The 16,213-nt window shown below is 39.7% G+C and overlaps 1 protein-coding gene across 1 annotated transcript in view; it reads right to left on the reverse strand.

Moving 5' to 3' along the window:
• The window catches only part of fhdc1 (FH2 domain containing 1), a 50,096-nt gene that overhangs the window by 16,613 nt on the left and 17,270 nt on the right, over positions 1–16,213 (reverse strand). The window contains exons 2-3 of the mRNA XM_084715010.1: positions 7,292–8,097; positions 1,709–1,770 (exon numbers count right to left, since the gene is read on the reverse strand). Of these exons, the coding sequence (XP_084571136.1) occupies positions 1,709–1,770; positions 7,292–7,792 (563 nt within the window). The 5' untranslated portion in view covers positions 7,793–8,097. The remainder of the gene's footprint in view (positions 1–1,708; positions 1,771–7,291; positions 8,098–16,213) is intronic.

Here is a 16,213-nt window from a genome sequence, read left to right on the forward strand (position 1 = left end):
CAGTGGCTATTGTTGGATACCCAGAACTTTATTTTATCAACCGTAGTTACCAGGATTTGAACAGAAAACAGCAGCATGGAGGCAATTTGTGTGGTACTTGAGATTTTGGGTAAGTTGTTATCATTCATTTAAGCTGCTGAGCTAACTTTAGCTAACTTTCAACATCTTCCTGGCCAAGCTGGAAGCTGCCCTGTGATTTCTCCTCTTTCTGAGGGTCTCATGTACCCACATGGATCTCTGTTTCCCTGTGTCCAGGACAGTATTTGGAAAGAGCCTCTCACCCTCAGCCAGAGCCAGAGCCACAGTGATCCACCTGTCTATATTTCATGCACGCGTTTAGGTAGATGAATTAAAAAGATCTGAATGTACTACACAGTATAATCACGGCTAACCTGAGGACAGGTGATTTGGTGGTTGCCTCGTAATAATTTAAAAAAACACAACACACTGCTCTTTTCTTAAAAATGAAAATTCAATAAAAAAAGGCCCCTAAAACTGCATCATCTGTTTCATTGAATTCCCCCACAGAAATATCATGAATATTCTGCATATGCAGATAGATGACTAATGAGTAAATGAATACAGAAACATACATTAAAAGTATGAAAATGATGTGAACCATTTCACAGCCATTAGATCTCATCTCAGTAAATAGCTATGGGATATTTTGGGCCCACTGGCAGCATTATGACACACATCAAAACACCAAAACTCATTGTTTTCTGTGCTTGCAGGCCAGCAATGTAAGCAGCTTAAGTGGGAAACAGAGCAGTGGTGCGGAGCTGTGACCTTCATCAGGTAAAAATACATTCATGAATAAAGTGAGGACAAGTGATGGACAGAGAGGGCTGGATTTTTTTAAGTCAGTTTATGATCCAAAGCACCTGTCCATCAGATGTCTGGAGTGCAAAACATTATTTCTCCATCATCGACATGAGTCACAGCGCCATGAAAGCAAAGTAATTTATCAAGTTTGCACTACAGATCAGCACAACCTGGCAACTTTGATTACTTTCCCTGTCTGTATGATGCATCTGTGTGCAAGACGCTCACATTTTTGGGGATTCTGGGTAATCATAATAACAATAGGTCAGTTTTTATGTATAAATATGTGGTTCTAATATGAATGAACACTTTTCTTCATTTTGAACATAATGCTAGTTGCTCTGTTGTCTTTTTTTTCCATATCCTTTTTTTTATTCTCTCCTGTCTGCTCTGGTTGCTGGTTGGTTGCAGCCACCTGACCAGAGCATGACGTGTGTGGACTGTGGCTCGATGACGCATGGTGCAGCCACTAAAATTCAAATAAACAACAAGGTAGTCGGAGTCAAATTCGGGGAAGACAGCGTCACAACACAGAGGAAAGGACAAGTATCCGTGTATCTTAAGATTGGGACGGGTCAGGATTTTTTTTTAAGACACTGTCATGGGTTTGGGAGAGGACTAAAAATCCACCTCTCCTGTGCGCTACGGTCATCAAATGACATGCAGCAAATGACAAAACACCAAATCAAGGAATAACGAGTCTCATTAGCCTCAAGAGATTTTGAGAATGCATGCCGCAGAGCACAAAAGCTGTTCTGGAGGCTCACTGAGGCATTTTGTGTTGTTTTTTTTCCCTTAAATTCGTCACCCCTCTGTATCTGACTCCACTGAGCTTTATGTGAGCAGCTCTTCCTTCAGGTTGTGAAGCAGGTGGAGGACTTACTTCTTGAACTGCTTCAGGAAAATGCCCACATTCATCCCACGCTTGGAGTCAAGGATGCTGATCTGAAAACAAATGAAACACAACATAAGTGATACATTATTGTGCTGCAGTTTCAGTTAAATGCGCGATGAAACGCTCACATGTACCCACACCTGACTCTTGGTTGTTGTTGATGCTTCAGTTACCTACACCACCAACCAACAACCACCACCACCTCTAATAACCCTATGGGACACTGAAATTCCACCGGGTCACATGTGGTTCACGCCTCCCTCATTAACAAAGGCTTTTACATCCTTCCTGTAACAGGTGACGGTACAGTATGTACATTTTTAAAAAGGGTCCCTCACAAGACCTAATTACAGCTTTTAAATAGCAATTAGACACAAAGACCATGAGTACAGGTGAGGTAAAGGAAGACAAGTAAAGAAACGTAAGCATATACTGTGTGTAATTCAGGACTGAAATTATCAGTTGATTAACAGAAAATTAATATTTCCTGGCTCTAATTTCTCCAATGTGAAGATTTGTTGCTTTTCTCTGTTTGATGTATGGATGTACTTGTAGTTCCATAGTACTAAAAGTACCTAGATGCAATTCTTCTGGGCCTGACAGAGACAACATATATGCCTACAAGTGTTCCAGTCTGCCATTAAATGCCAACGAAGAAGAAGAAGAAGAAAGCCCAGAAGAACAACATGTTGATGATGGCAAAAAGTGCAGCTGCAGCGACAGCTCCACCTCAGCTCCTCGAAAACAGAAAAACAGTTAACACAGCCATGAATGGAATTACTTTGCATTCTAGTCTCATTAGGAATTAATAATCAATTTGCAAAAATCAGTATGCAAACAATGCCATCAATCTTTTCAGACAAAAGGAGGAAACTTAGCAAAGCACCTCAAAGATACACATCCAGATGGTGAGTTTCAATTCATGATAACAACTTATCCAAATTGTTATATTTGTTATCCTGAAATACACATTACCTTTCATTTTGTTTGAGACAGCTGGCATTGCTGTGTTTCCAAATATGATCATATACATCATTCTGGATTGATGTATTGATTTACTGATCTACGATTCAACAGCAGTGCTCCAAAGTGAAAACATCAATTCATATCGTCATCTTTAAGATACACCTTTACTTTGAAATTCCCGTGGCGCATCCTGTCAAGGCGAACATCCTTCCCGGACGTTAAAACAACGTAGCGACAGGCAGATAACGGCAAGCAGACAAGAAATGGATGATGAGGAGATTTACTCCACTCTCAGAAATAAGCACCAGTGAGGAAATACATGCAAACAACACAGTGTCATATTGATCACAGGCCCCTGAATTGAATCAAATTGAAATTGTATTGCAGCAGACTTTGTGATATCAGCATATATGGTACTGTGGTCAAAAGAATCCATAAAATATTGTGGTAAAACTTGTGATTTACAGCCCTAGTTTGCAATGGTTAAATGTTAAAGGCTGCTATGTTTAGGCTCATAGTTAGCTCACAGTAATCGGCTACCATCCTGACTCCTTACTGTTCAGTCTGTGTCATCTGTCATCAATTTATGTTCATGGGATTTAGTGGCTTTTTTTTACTCTTTATTGTGGCATCAAATTGCGTATTGAGAATCACGGAATTTCATTAATTTCTTGTATCATCACATGCCTACTTTGATATCATTAGACGCTGAATATCTTTAGGTTTTGGACTGTTGGTTGGACAAAACAAGTAATCTGAGGACATCATCTTGGGCTACGAGAATTTATGATGAGCATTTGTCACATTTTATAGATTAAAATATCAAATAATTGAGACTGAAAACTGTTGCCACCTTAATATACATCGACACATAGAAAAAATTCCCCTGTGACCTTGGCAATAATGTAAGGTTTGGGACAATATATTTCATATACAATATATAAAACACAATGAGTAGCTAGTAGAGATACATTATGTTCCTATGTGCACAAATGGTGGTTTTATTTGAAACTCCCAGAGGAGTGTTTAGTAAGAACTGCTCCCCGCTCACACTCTGACCAGCTGCAGCCAGTTCATTGTGGGGACACAGAGGAGAATTACTCCGTGACAGGAGTATCTCTGAGCCTCACACCGGTGTTGCTTTACAGCTCACATGTTACTTTCCAGGAGTCTGTAATGACGCAGGCATGCTTTTGTTGTGTTTATGAACACAAATAATTTTTTTTACCCTCAAAGAAAAGCTGAAATTGAGCACCGTTACCTAACGTGTCCCTGCAGGGATATCTTAATACAGTGGGAGCAGTAGAGTTATGTACTGTTGCATTGTGTGGTTATGAATCTAATCCCATCCGTGGTGTGTTCAGGGCCTGAGGTAACATGCAAAACAATAACAGTGGATTTAAGAGTTTGCAGGCATCAGGACTCCATATTTGTACTAATTAAGCGTATGTATTTTCTGAACCTGACCTTTGAAATGATAGAATATAGTGAAACAGAATATGGTCACTAAAGCGGCAACAATTAATTAATAACGGATTATTAATTTCATTATCTTAATGACTTTGATAACTGATTAATCTGAGGAATTTTCCAAGAAAATGGGTCAAAATTCTCTGATTTCAGCTTCTTAAACATGACTGTTTTCTGGTCTCTTTCTCATCTTTGACAGTAAACTGAATATCTCTGGGTTGTGGACAAAACAATAGAATGAAACAAGACAAACAACTAATCGATTAATTGAGAAAATAATCGTTAGTTGCAGCCCTCACGGTCACTAAAATAAAATATTTTTTATTAGAGCCCAGCCTTTCGTCGGGTTTGGCAATCACAAAGCTTGAAAATATCGGCATACAACACAAATCAGGGCACTTTTGAATGTTATAACCATATTTATCTTAAGTAAACTGAGGGAATTATCTCAGTCCTTGGAGTCTGTGTTTGACTACGGAGATATCCTGCACTCACAGGCTTCTCATTATGCTTCAAAACAACTTCATGCTGTTTACTTTTGTGCCCTCCCTATCTTTATTACAGAGGATAAATACTGCACTCCTCCCTGTGTATGTTATGAAAAAGTAATCTGGCCCTCACTAGCACTAGAGAACTACACACCATAATTTTGGTTTGTAAATACCTCTAAAGTTAAAGCTGCCTCAGTTTATCTCATCTCATTTCAAATTTAAAAGGACTATTCATCAGATCTGGATAAATCTTGATATCCAGCAACTAAATCCTGAACTCAGGAAGGCTGCTGTCCACTACTTTTCAACATAGAAATGGGATGAATTACAAAGGACTTTAAAGGAGCAATGCGTAAGATATGACCACCTGTTGAAGGTAACTCCAAGCAAATAAGGGGCTGGACATTACCAGAGTAACCATTAACTGCTGCTAACAATACTCTTTGCTGTAGCTCTCTTTGGCTGCAGCTACCAGCTGCTGTTAGCTCAGTTAGCCCTGCAGCAAATGGCCTCTAGCTGACTCAAGTCTGCCCAGACCTGCAGCTCAGCACACCGGGGGAGATGATGCAGACGGCGGGATGAGACAGAGGAGGCATGAAAAGGGAGAGGAGAGAGAGGGAATTCATCACATCTAAAGTGACTGATTAAGGGTTTATTTCAACCAAACCAGAGCTGCTGATTGTTGAACAATGCTGAGTTTGAATTAAGTGAGTTTTATGATGAGTTAACAAAGCAAGTCAAGAGTCGAGTCAAATTTTGTTCATATAGCCCAATATCACAAATCACAATTTGTCTCGATGGGCTTTACAATCAGAAAGTGTAAAGTTTATTATAGACATTAGGTGTAAGAATATTTCCTTCCTTGACATTTTGTGTTTATTTTGTTTATTTATTAGCATATAAAAGTCAAGAGAGCTTGTGAAAGTAGGAAACTTGTTTGCTGGCATTCATCTCCCAGCTGAAACTACTATTGCTTATTGAGACAAAAAGTGGTGTTTCTAGACAGGATGGGCTGAAGCTATCTGGTCAGCATGCTTACTTCAGTAAATATCTCTGCAACACAATACACAGACGTCTTTGATCGTCTTTGTCAGAACTTCTGTTACTTCTTCATCTTCTATTAGTTCATTTTAAACTAAAATTTTGGCCTTATCTTACACGTTGCACCTTTTAAAGTGGAACACCTCCTCTGGCTGGATGAATTTAAACCTTTAATTTTTTAGTTTCAATGTGACTTTCAATTTATTTTAAGGTCTTGATTTGTTTCAATTCGATTTTTCAATTTGAACATTTTTTTGCGCTGACGGTTCTGCCATTGTTTTTGTAAAGATCAACAGATCGTTGGTTTCATGTCCCGACAACTGTCATTTCTGTTTTCAAATTCTTCTTTAAAAAGATTGCTGATTCTGCCTTTGACTTCAATTATTGAAATTGAAATGTCATTTCAATCGATTTTTTTATATAGTATTGAAACTCTGACATCCCTAGACGCTGTTTTTATGTGCTTTTTGTGACTGCCTGTTTGCTGTGCGTCTTTCCTCTGCTGATCTCTCTTGCAAAACAGATCTTAATCTCAGTGACATTACTGGATTAAATAAAGGTTATAGTAGATCATTGAAAGGCAGTTGTAGTTACAAGTCCTGCATGTTGGATATAAAGACTTCCCAGACAAAAGGCCACTTTAATCTTAAGAGGATTTATGTATAACGACTGTGTCAGCACTCTAAACCCCATCGTCTTCTTTGTTAACTGTTGAGACACATTTTCCAGTGTTACAAGTAGAGTGACTTTCAGGACAGTCCCAAATTACAAACTTTTACAACAAGAACAACATATGAATCTGTAAAAATCATCTGATCAAACCAGTTACATAGGCGCTAACTCTTGTTAAAAACATCCTGCTTGCTTTTGAAAAAGATCTAAGAGTATTTTTGATGTGTCTTCACTTATCTATTGCACTGATTCAGCTGTCATAATTAATGAGTTGTTAATGTCAGTCGACCTGTTTAAACCAAACGACGAAGCTTGCAGCCACAACTGTGAGAGCAATTTGTGATAAAAACATCAAAAAAATGTTTTTGCACATTCCTAGGGCTTAATGACAATCTTGTCTGATGAAAAGACATTAAAAATACTGCGTAATGGTTCATGTGTCTTGTAAATTTAGTCAGGATGCCTTGCTTTCAGGCTAACAATTAATCGCAATATTATTGACATCGTAATATGGCAATATCCAAATCGCAGAACCAGAACCAAATCACACTTTTTTGAAAAAGGGAAAATGTGTGAGAAATCAGTATTATAATGAAGTACTGCTGCAGAGATTACTTGATCTAAAAATCTTGTTCTTCAGTTGAAAGAAAAACATGTTTGACCCAAGCAAATGTCACATCATCATGACTTTAAAACTTTTTTCCCGTATAAACGAATATAATAATGCAAAAATTATCATTTGCACTAATCGTATCATATATCACAATCACAATACCAGTCAAAACAACCACAATGTGACTTTTTTACCATATCATGTAGCCCTGTTTTGCTTCATCTCATCCTCACACACCCACACTCAACTCTCCTGTCCTGAACTTCAACCATCCTCATCTGGTCACCCTGCAGTTACAGAGTCATGACAGCCTCTCACCTCATCTTTGCTGCTCTCCTTGAAGGAGCGGGACCTGGAGATACGAGTTGAGGCTCCACTGGCCGGCGTCGGTCCTCGTAAGCCCATCACCGTCTCCTCCTGCTGCCCGAACAGCTCCTCCACTGAGCGGACATCAATCTGGTACTGCTGCTGCCGCACCGCCAGCGTCCAGATGTTGGGCTTCCCGCGTACCTTCTCCTCCGGTATCGGCTTCCAGAAGAAGCTGCGGACGCGGCGCTTCTTCCTCGCATTGTGGGTGGTGGACGCCGGTGGTGGAGGGGGCGGGGGCGCCCCTGGAGGTGGGGGCGGCAGGGGCGGAGGTGGGGGAGCTTCATGTTTAGAGGTCTCGGGGGCATCACTGAGGGAAGGCAGGGTGGTGTGAGTGTGTCCGGACATAGAGGATGGGTCAGAGGTGGTGACGGAGGAGGTGGTGCAGCCGCTTCCCTCGCTGCTGCAGCTCTCTGGCTCATTGGTTGAGGATGGACAACTCATAACAAGCATCACAGGGACGAGCAGTCAGCATATGAGCTGAATATTTGAACTGAATCTGAATGTTTTCTCTTTTTTAAAATAATTTCCAAAGAACTTATTTGTTTTCTTTCAGGTGAAGGACATCAAACTGCTGCAGCGAACGTCCCCTCACCGCTGGAAGAAGGTGGATGTCCCTTCATCTAGTCACAATGAAGGGAGCGCGTCCTTTGATTGCGTCCGTCTCCATCACTCAGCTGGGCATCCATCGTGCTGAGCAGAGCCTTTGAAGGTTACCTCCCAGGAGGTGAGGGCGGGGGGCGGCGACGGCCATGGGGCTGCAAGAGCAACAAAAACAACACAGGACAGGATTATGCAGAGGTAGTCATGCATGTTGTCATGGACAATCTGAAATTAGGGGAAATTAAGGGGTGCGACAGATCAAAAGAGAAGGGGTACCCAGTCAAAGGGGCTCACGATGAGGGAAATGGCAGATCCTATTTTTTTCTGTTTGTGAAGGGCTTTGAAGTGAAGCTGTGGGGTGTGTAATGGTCAGAGACATCACACCCACAGCTTAGCTTCTGTTACACAGTTTGGTATCATTTTCATTATGAACAAGTTCTCATGTAGCAGGCCTAATCTAACAAAGATTACAAGTAACTGCAAGTTAAAACAATAATGTTACTCACACAGGTCATTTAACATGTGCTCAGTAGTGCAGTGGTTCTCTACTGCTCTTGCATCGAGTGGACACTCGTTTCAATACTCGTTATTGTATGTCTGAATGTACAAATGTGATTACTGTTTTTATTTCTCTTTCACTCTTTCTGAATTTGATGCCTGCAACATGTTCATAAAAAGTTGGGACAGGGGCATTTTTACCACTGTGGTTCATCACAGTGGCTCAGTAAGTGTTTAGGAACTGACGACAGTAATTGTTTACGTTTTTAAGTGAAATTCTCTCTCATTCTGATTTGATATACGACTTTAAACGCTCAACCTTGGGCTGCAGGCAGGTCAGTCTAGTACCTGAACTCGTTTACAACAAAGCCACGTCGTTGTTACACGTACAGAATGAGTCTTGGCATCGTCTCGCTGAAATAATTGAAGTAATAACGTTCCTGAAAAAAAGACATTGTATGGATGGCAGCATATGTTGCTCCAAATCCTGTACGTACCTTTCAGCATTAATGGGGCCTTCACAGATGTGACAGTTACCCATGATGCCATAAGCACTAACACTTCTCTACATCATCACAGACACTGGCTTCTGAATCGAGCCCTGGTAACAATCTGAATGGTCTCTTTAGCCAAGAGAGCACTGCGTCCACGATTTCTGCAAACGATCTGAAATGTGGACACGTCAGAAGACAGAATGCATTTTTGCAGCAGTTCATCTCAGATGAGCTCAGGCCCTGCAAAAGTCTGCAGTGTTTCTGGATGTTGTTGATATATGGCTTTCTCTCTGCATGGTAGAGTCTTAACTTGCATTTATAGATGCAACGACAAACTGTGTTTACTGACCTTTTTCCAAAGTGTTCATGTGCCATGTAGTAATATCATTTATTGAATCATGCTGTGATTGGAATGCAGTGCTACCTGAGGGGCAACCAGTTTTTTGGAAATGGGGCAGTAAAAGCAAAAGTTTATGACGTAAGATACTTTGTATCTGTTAACCTTAACATTTTTATAAAAAGAAAATCTAAGGAATTAATAAATAAATAAAATAAGTTCCGTTTAAATCAATTCTTTCTGTATGTATAATGGTATGTTCAATTATTTCTGTCTTAATTCGATTCATTTAACTCCTTGCAGAGACGGTATAAGATAAGCTCCGGTGAAGTGAAAGACAACAGTTACTTAAATCCAATTAGACAGATTTCCTGAATGAAATCAGAGGAACACACACCGGTGGTGGCTTTATGGAAAACAATCGAAAGTCTCTTACGTATTCAGGTCATCATCATCTGTTGCTATAGGGAAGAGCCCGTCGCATAGCAACATCATTAACAACGGCAACACAGTACGCCAGGAAAAAGTTGAGATTAGGCAAATCCAAAAGAAGACATTTATGTTAGTGGACCTAGAAACAGACATACCCACAACTGCACATGTTCATCTGTTATTCTGCTTCAAATTCACTCACAGTCCTTTCAAAGAAAGACTCTTCAGCTGAATTATAACACCTACAAAACTCAGCTGACAGCTCACTGTGAGGAGGGGCAGGATGAGAAGGGCACGAGTCGAGGAACATTTGCTAACAGAGGCCTCATACAGTGATAATATACGACCAGAAATACAACAAGAACATACAGAGCTGCAACAATCAGTCTATTAATAATTGTAAGAGAATAGTTGTCAGTTATTTTGATAACTGAATAGCTGTTGAATATCTCACTTCAAATCAATTCAATTAAATTTTATTATTTGTCCAAAATAAACAATTTGTGCTTCAGACAACAAAAAAGCAAAACATAGAAACATGCGGCAAATAATCATTAGTTACAGCCCGAAAATTAAATAACAATGAATCAAAAAAATGGCAAATTAACTAAAATGATATGAAATTAGATTAAAAGGTAAAAGTAGTACAAAGACACTCAGCACCTTAACATGAAATCAAGTTTTGATTCCCAGTTATATTATATACACACCTCTGTTTCAAAATATAAAAGCAGCAGTTTCTCTGGAACACAGTAGGATTTGTGTGGGAACCATTGCATATATTGATTAATCTGGTAATTATTCTCTCAACTGATCAATTTATTACTTGGTCTACAAGAAAGTACATATTCATTTGTTTTAATGTAATGAAAATGAGCAATTCTTCACATTTGAGAATCTAGAACCATCAAGTTTTAGCATTTCATCTTGAAAAGTGAGAATTATTTGATTATCAAAAGATTAATTTTCATTCATTTGACTAACTGATAAATTGCTAAAGATCTACATAGCTCTAAATATTTGAAAGTTTTAAAAGATGTTTACTGATATATCAGTCGATATTCTTTTTTTTTCTACATTGACACATAACATTAACAAACTAATACATAAACCCTGTCGATTTATCAGTGTAGCTCTATTTTAGGGCAGTGCAATAAGATGCTAATTTTGATTTTGTAGGGAGTATTGGTGCTGTCACAAAATATTAACATGATCAGATTTTTGCTAAGTAATCATCAGCGACGTGGATATGATCACTACGTGGATAAAAGCAAAATAAAGTTAGAACAGTCTGATAAGTTCAGAAAATTACATCACTTTACTAAAATGCAGCCTTTAAAATGAGGAAAAGAGAACTCTTATGACAGTTTAACAATATCCAAAATCTAAGACGATACCTCGTCTCATATCATGATATTGATATAAGATCAATATATGGACAAAATACTAGAAGCTACTTGGAATATCTAATGGTTTTACTCATCTTATCTCTTGAACACTTAGAAGATTTAACCTCTAAAAATTTGAGTATTTGGACAAACTTTTCAACCTCAAGACTGTTTTGGTTCGTAACAGTCAGAGGATAATTTATTTAACACATACAGTAAGCGGTTATTGATGATGTGGTAAGTGAGTACAGGAAAAACCCAACCAGTCTTAAACCTCACTGACCAGAATGAAAGGAGGAAGTACTCGAGTCTCCCACCCCGCCCCTCTCTGTCTCTGTCGAATCGACGGCTGCACCGTAGCTCTCAGTTGGAGGGAAACTGCTTCTGTTTCAGGACAACACATCACTCACTGTCACAGCTGACATGCCTACAGTGACCTGATACTCTTCCTGGCCTAAACAATGCTGCTTCTGACAAAAATGATGAGGATGGTGATAATACATCACTTCTAGCACCTTAACGCAAAGAATTTGGCTTCAGGGCAACAAAAATCAGCTTCAGGATCAGTCAGGAAATTTATTCAGATATAAATAATGATAAATATTCAGCATGAAACACTACATGTGGCCACTTTCTGGTACTCATCTCTCTGCTTCTTGGATTATACAATTTAGTAACATCTTAGCGGTAATCCCCCCATTAGCTAGCAGCTTTGTCCACCTGATACCCAGGGAGATTATTACTAATTAATAAAGCCGACGTCACAAATGGCCTCATGTTGCCAACATCGGCCTGCGTGCTCAGCTGTCCCGTCCTCAGAGCTGGACCACATCGTCACTCATGTCTAATTCATGAGACTGCGAGAACATCTGACCTCACACCGAGTCATCTCCCTCTGTGGTGCTAAAAACATGGCTGCTCGAACAGATGCTGAGGAGAAAACTCAGCAAAAAAAAAAAAAGAGTTAAACTGATTGCTCACCCACTTGCTGCTTTTACATATATATCTTTATTTCGGTCTCTGCCATCTCAGCTGCTTTAAAGGAACTGTTTGACATTTTGAGAAACACTTTTTGAGGAAAGTTAGACAAGACAATCAATAGCATTTATGTCTATACGCTAAATATAGGGTGATCATATTTTCAGACCCCTAAACCAGGAAGTGTAGCACACCTTAATGCACTTATGCACACACCTACTGAATGTACGTATCACACCATGGATGCAATAAATGCAGTGTTTTTGCTGCCGTATGCTTTACAAAGGAAAGAGTAAGGCTGCTGGAAGTCTTTAGAAAAGACCAACTATCTCTTCACTACGACAGGAAAATGTCAACATGCTGACAGTTTCTGTCAGAAACAGACAAAAGCATCATAGCCTATGACACTTGTCACTTGCAACAACCTTGACAACAACACATTGATCTATTGGCACACTGAAAGACAAACCACTGTTAAATCCAGACAAAAGGCGCATTGTTTATGTTTTTCTCTTATATTAGGTACTAATGAGTGGGACGGACCATGATAAATAGCTACGTAATTGGTGAAAACATGTATAATATTATGATAATTATTATTTTAACTGTGGTGAAAACCAGGACAATTCAGTAGTGAATACTGAAAACCTGGACATTTTAGTGTTTTACAGATATTTGTTGGAACCCAGCTTGACAGTCTTGGAGAAAGTGGGACACCCACCATAGCGAAATATGAAGCTACAGCTAGCTTAGTTTAGCATATACTGGAAACAGGGTGAAATAGCTAGCCCGGGTCTGTCTAAAGGTTAAAAAAATACACCTACCAGCAACTCTACAGTGAACTAATTAACATGTTACATCTAATTTGTTTAATCCATACAATAAAATAAATTCTTGAGACAAAAGTCACTGAGTCTGACCAGGAAATAGTCAGACACCTATCTCCTATGAAACGATAAATAGTGATTTTTACTCTTTAGTTTTTGTACGGATTAAACAAAAGAGGTATAACATGTTAATTAGTGAATTTTAGTTGTGTTGGTTAGCAGATTTTTTTTACCTTTGGACAGAGCTTTAAGCTAAGCTAACCGTCTCCTATCTCTAGATTCATAGTCAATGGATAGACATGAGATTAGTATTAATTCTCATCTAATTCTTAGCAAAGAAAAGTGAATAAGCAAATTCCCCAAAAGCTTAAGGCAGTGTGTTCTGACCTAGCCAGATTGGGTTTAGCTACTGAAGGCTGCGAGGACATCAAACAAGAAAACGAATACCAAATCCAACATATGAAAGCACGATCAAGAGTATACAGGATGACACACAAGGGGGACGACGAACTGACACAGAAACAGAGAAACACGAGGACTAAATAGACCAAGACGTAATCAGAGACCGGTGGAACTAATCGGGAACAGGTGAAACAAATGCTCACAAAAAGGGCGGGAAAAGCACAAAGACAGCAAGTGAAGACAAGAGACGTGAGGGAGGACCAGGACTACAAATCATGACAGTCAGTGGTTGTAGCTTCATATTCAGCCTACATGAGAGTGATATCAGTATTTTCTCCTCCTGGCAAGAAAGAAAATGTGTGTATTTCCTAGACTGTCAAACCATTCCTGAAACTGGACACACACTTCGACAGCCTGCAGTTTTCCCGCCTGCATTGTAACTGTAGTAAAGACATTTGAGCTTCATGTCAGTGCCTCTCGAACGAGCTCTGTGACAGTTATTGATTTGTACTATTTCCCGTTCATTTAATCACATTTCAAACCGCGTGAAGGTACAACAACCAACCACCGAGGGTGTAACTGACATCCTGACATGATTTACAGAGGAGGAAAACACACCTGTCAGTAACACTATACAGAGAGGCCCCGAGGGAGCGAAACAACTCTGTTAGACAGTTTCCAGATTCCTCACATCCACCTGCTGCCATGAATGAACACGGACAGATCATCTAAAGGTCCACCTGCTGTCGACCCCGGGGCATTCCTGCTCCGATCAGTCTTCATTAGTGACAAGGATTTACCCCACCCACTGCCGTTAGTCTCTGATTGGTAACGGCCCAAAACAACAGAGGTCAAAGTTAACATGAATATGGTCTTTCTGCAGCAGTGGGACTGGGACCCCTCCGAAGAGGTTGCAAGAAAAATGCAGAGGTTGTTTGCCAACGTGAGGGAAACGTCGAAATACTGGAAAGAAAGAGAGTCCTCTGGGTCAAGTCACGGATCAGGTCTTATTATCCTCAGGTCTGCTTTGGACTGGTTCTGACTGTCCTCACATCCATTTCGGAGCTTGGTTTGGATTTTCTTTTGACATAGATATCAAAAAATCAAAAGTGCTGTTTGGATAGGGACCCTCGTTAAAACAAAAATTACAAAAAGCTCCAAGGCAGTCTCTTTTAAAAAATTAAAATGCCTTTATTTTCACGGCATGGTCGTGTCAGACACGTCAGTGATGAACATGTCAGTCTTGATGCGGAAACTGGTTGCAAATTGTTTGTTTACAGCATGAGCACACTGTGACAGTAAAGGCTCTCGGAGCTCTTTGTGATTTCTGTACTAGTTAATGCATGTTGATTTTCAGTTGGCCTGTTCTGGATCTCATAAGATACAGTTTCTTGTCATTTCATCTCATTTCAATAGTTTTTATTGCAGCAAAATGAGATTGTTAAGCAGACAGACTGTCCAATTCTTTTTTTAAAAACACCTTATTTACAGAGATTTTCCATTTAATGTACAAGACACTCGTGTATAGTTCCAAGCCAATTAAGCTGTTCAGTCTAATAATGGGTCCAAGGTCCCAGGTGTTATAAAACCTGCACCTCGTTTTTTCCAGCTTGATGTTCTGCATCGCATCTTTGGTCCACTGGTTTGTTGTGTGATGGTGAGGTGATTAAAGGTCTAGCTAAAAAAAAAAGCAAATAACCTTCTGTAGGTGAGCAAGGAGACTAAAATCACATGGAGCTGAGAGTATACTGAAAAAAAAAAAGATAACAGGGGAAGGCATAGTATTACAGCTGTATGCCTTGGAAATAGTGTCAAAAAGAATGACCAGAAAGGGGCAAGAGAGACTGTCCAAATCTGCCATGAAAACCTAACAATCCTACTGACCGTGACCATGTATCATCTACTGGAATGAAAAAGCAATTCATTTAATTTTTCTAGCACCAAAAGGTTTAATCTCCATTTGCAATATTCTTCATTTATTTTAATAAAAGATTGATACTTGCCATCTGTGTATAGATATAATGTTGCCATGCGAAATATCTTGATTTTTTCCTCCAACCACAGGAACCACTGTTCCACATGATGTCAAAGAATGAACTACAGGACAAGTCTAGAAATTTTGTAAACGTCTTAAACCTGTTGGTAAACAAACAGACAGACGACAAATTAAAGGGAAACAACAAAACAAGACTAATGCAGATGCTTTGATGAGTATGAAAACGGTGTGAATTACAGGGAACAGCGTTTAAAGCCACCAGATCTCAACCTGAACACCTATGTGAGATTTCTGGTCCAAAGTTGTTACCATTTGGAAGAATAATGTTTATCCCTCCACTAGATGTCTAGAGACTTGGAGAACTTAAACCATAGAGGGGTGGAGCAGTTTTGGTGGCCTGGAAATAGTTTTTTTGTTGGTTTGTCACTCTAATTTGTCACCCATCCTTAGTTACATAATAAGACCTCTGACTGAATGCTGCATTTTTTCCCCCTTTCTTGCTCTGTAAAAAAAAACCCATCCTGCCCAAGTGAAAAGGATTTTAACCGGAGGTAAATGTCAACAAGCATCCAGGGAGCCACCAGTTCCAAAACAAATAAAATCCGCTCTCAGTCACAAATGTGTAGGCTAATGCTGAAGGTCAAGGCGCCGCTGCCTGTTATAATACTCCCCTGTTGCTAACTTCTAGTTCAATTTCCTGAGGGTCAGTGAACACCCCACAGAGCCGAGGTCTTTCACTCACACCGTAGGGGCAAAGGGGTGCGTTCACAAGGAATTTGGCGAGTCCTCCTCCATCATCATTACCATGGGAACGCTCGTTAGCAGAGAGAGGTTGTGCGTAGGGCTCAGTGGGATGTCGCTGTCAGACCTGCTGTTGTTTTTGATCCCTACGACCACCTTGATCTCTACTTGTCCAAAC

This window comes from Lutjanus erythropterus, chromosome 3 (genome assembly GCF_056507025.1).
Source record: "Lutjanus erythropterus isolate fLutEry1 chromosome 3, fLutEry1.hap2, whole genome shotgun sequence".
NCBI lineage: Eukaryota > Metazoa > Chordata > Actinopteri > Lutjaniformes > Lutjanidae > Lutjanus > Lutjanus erythropterus.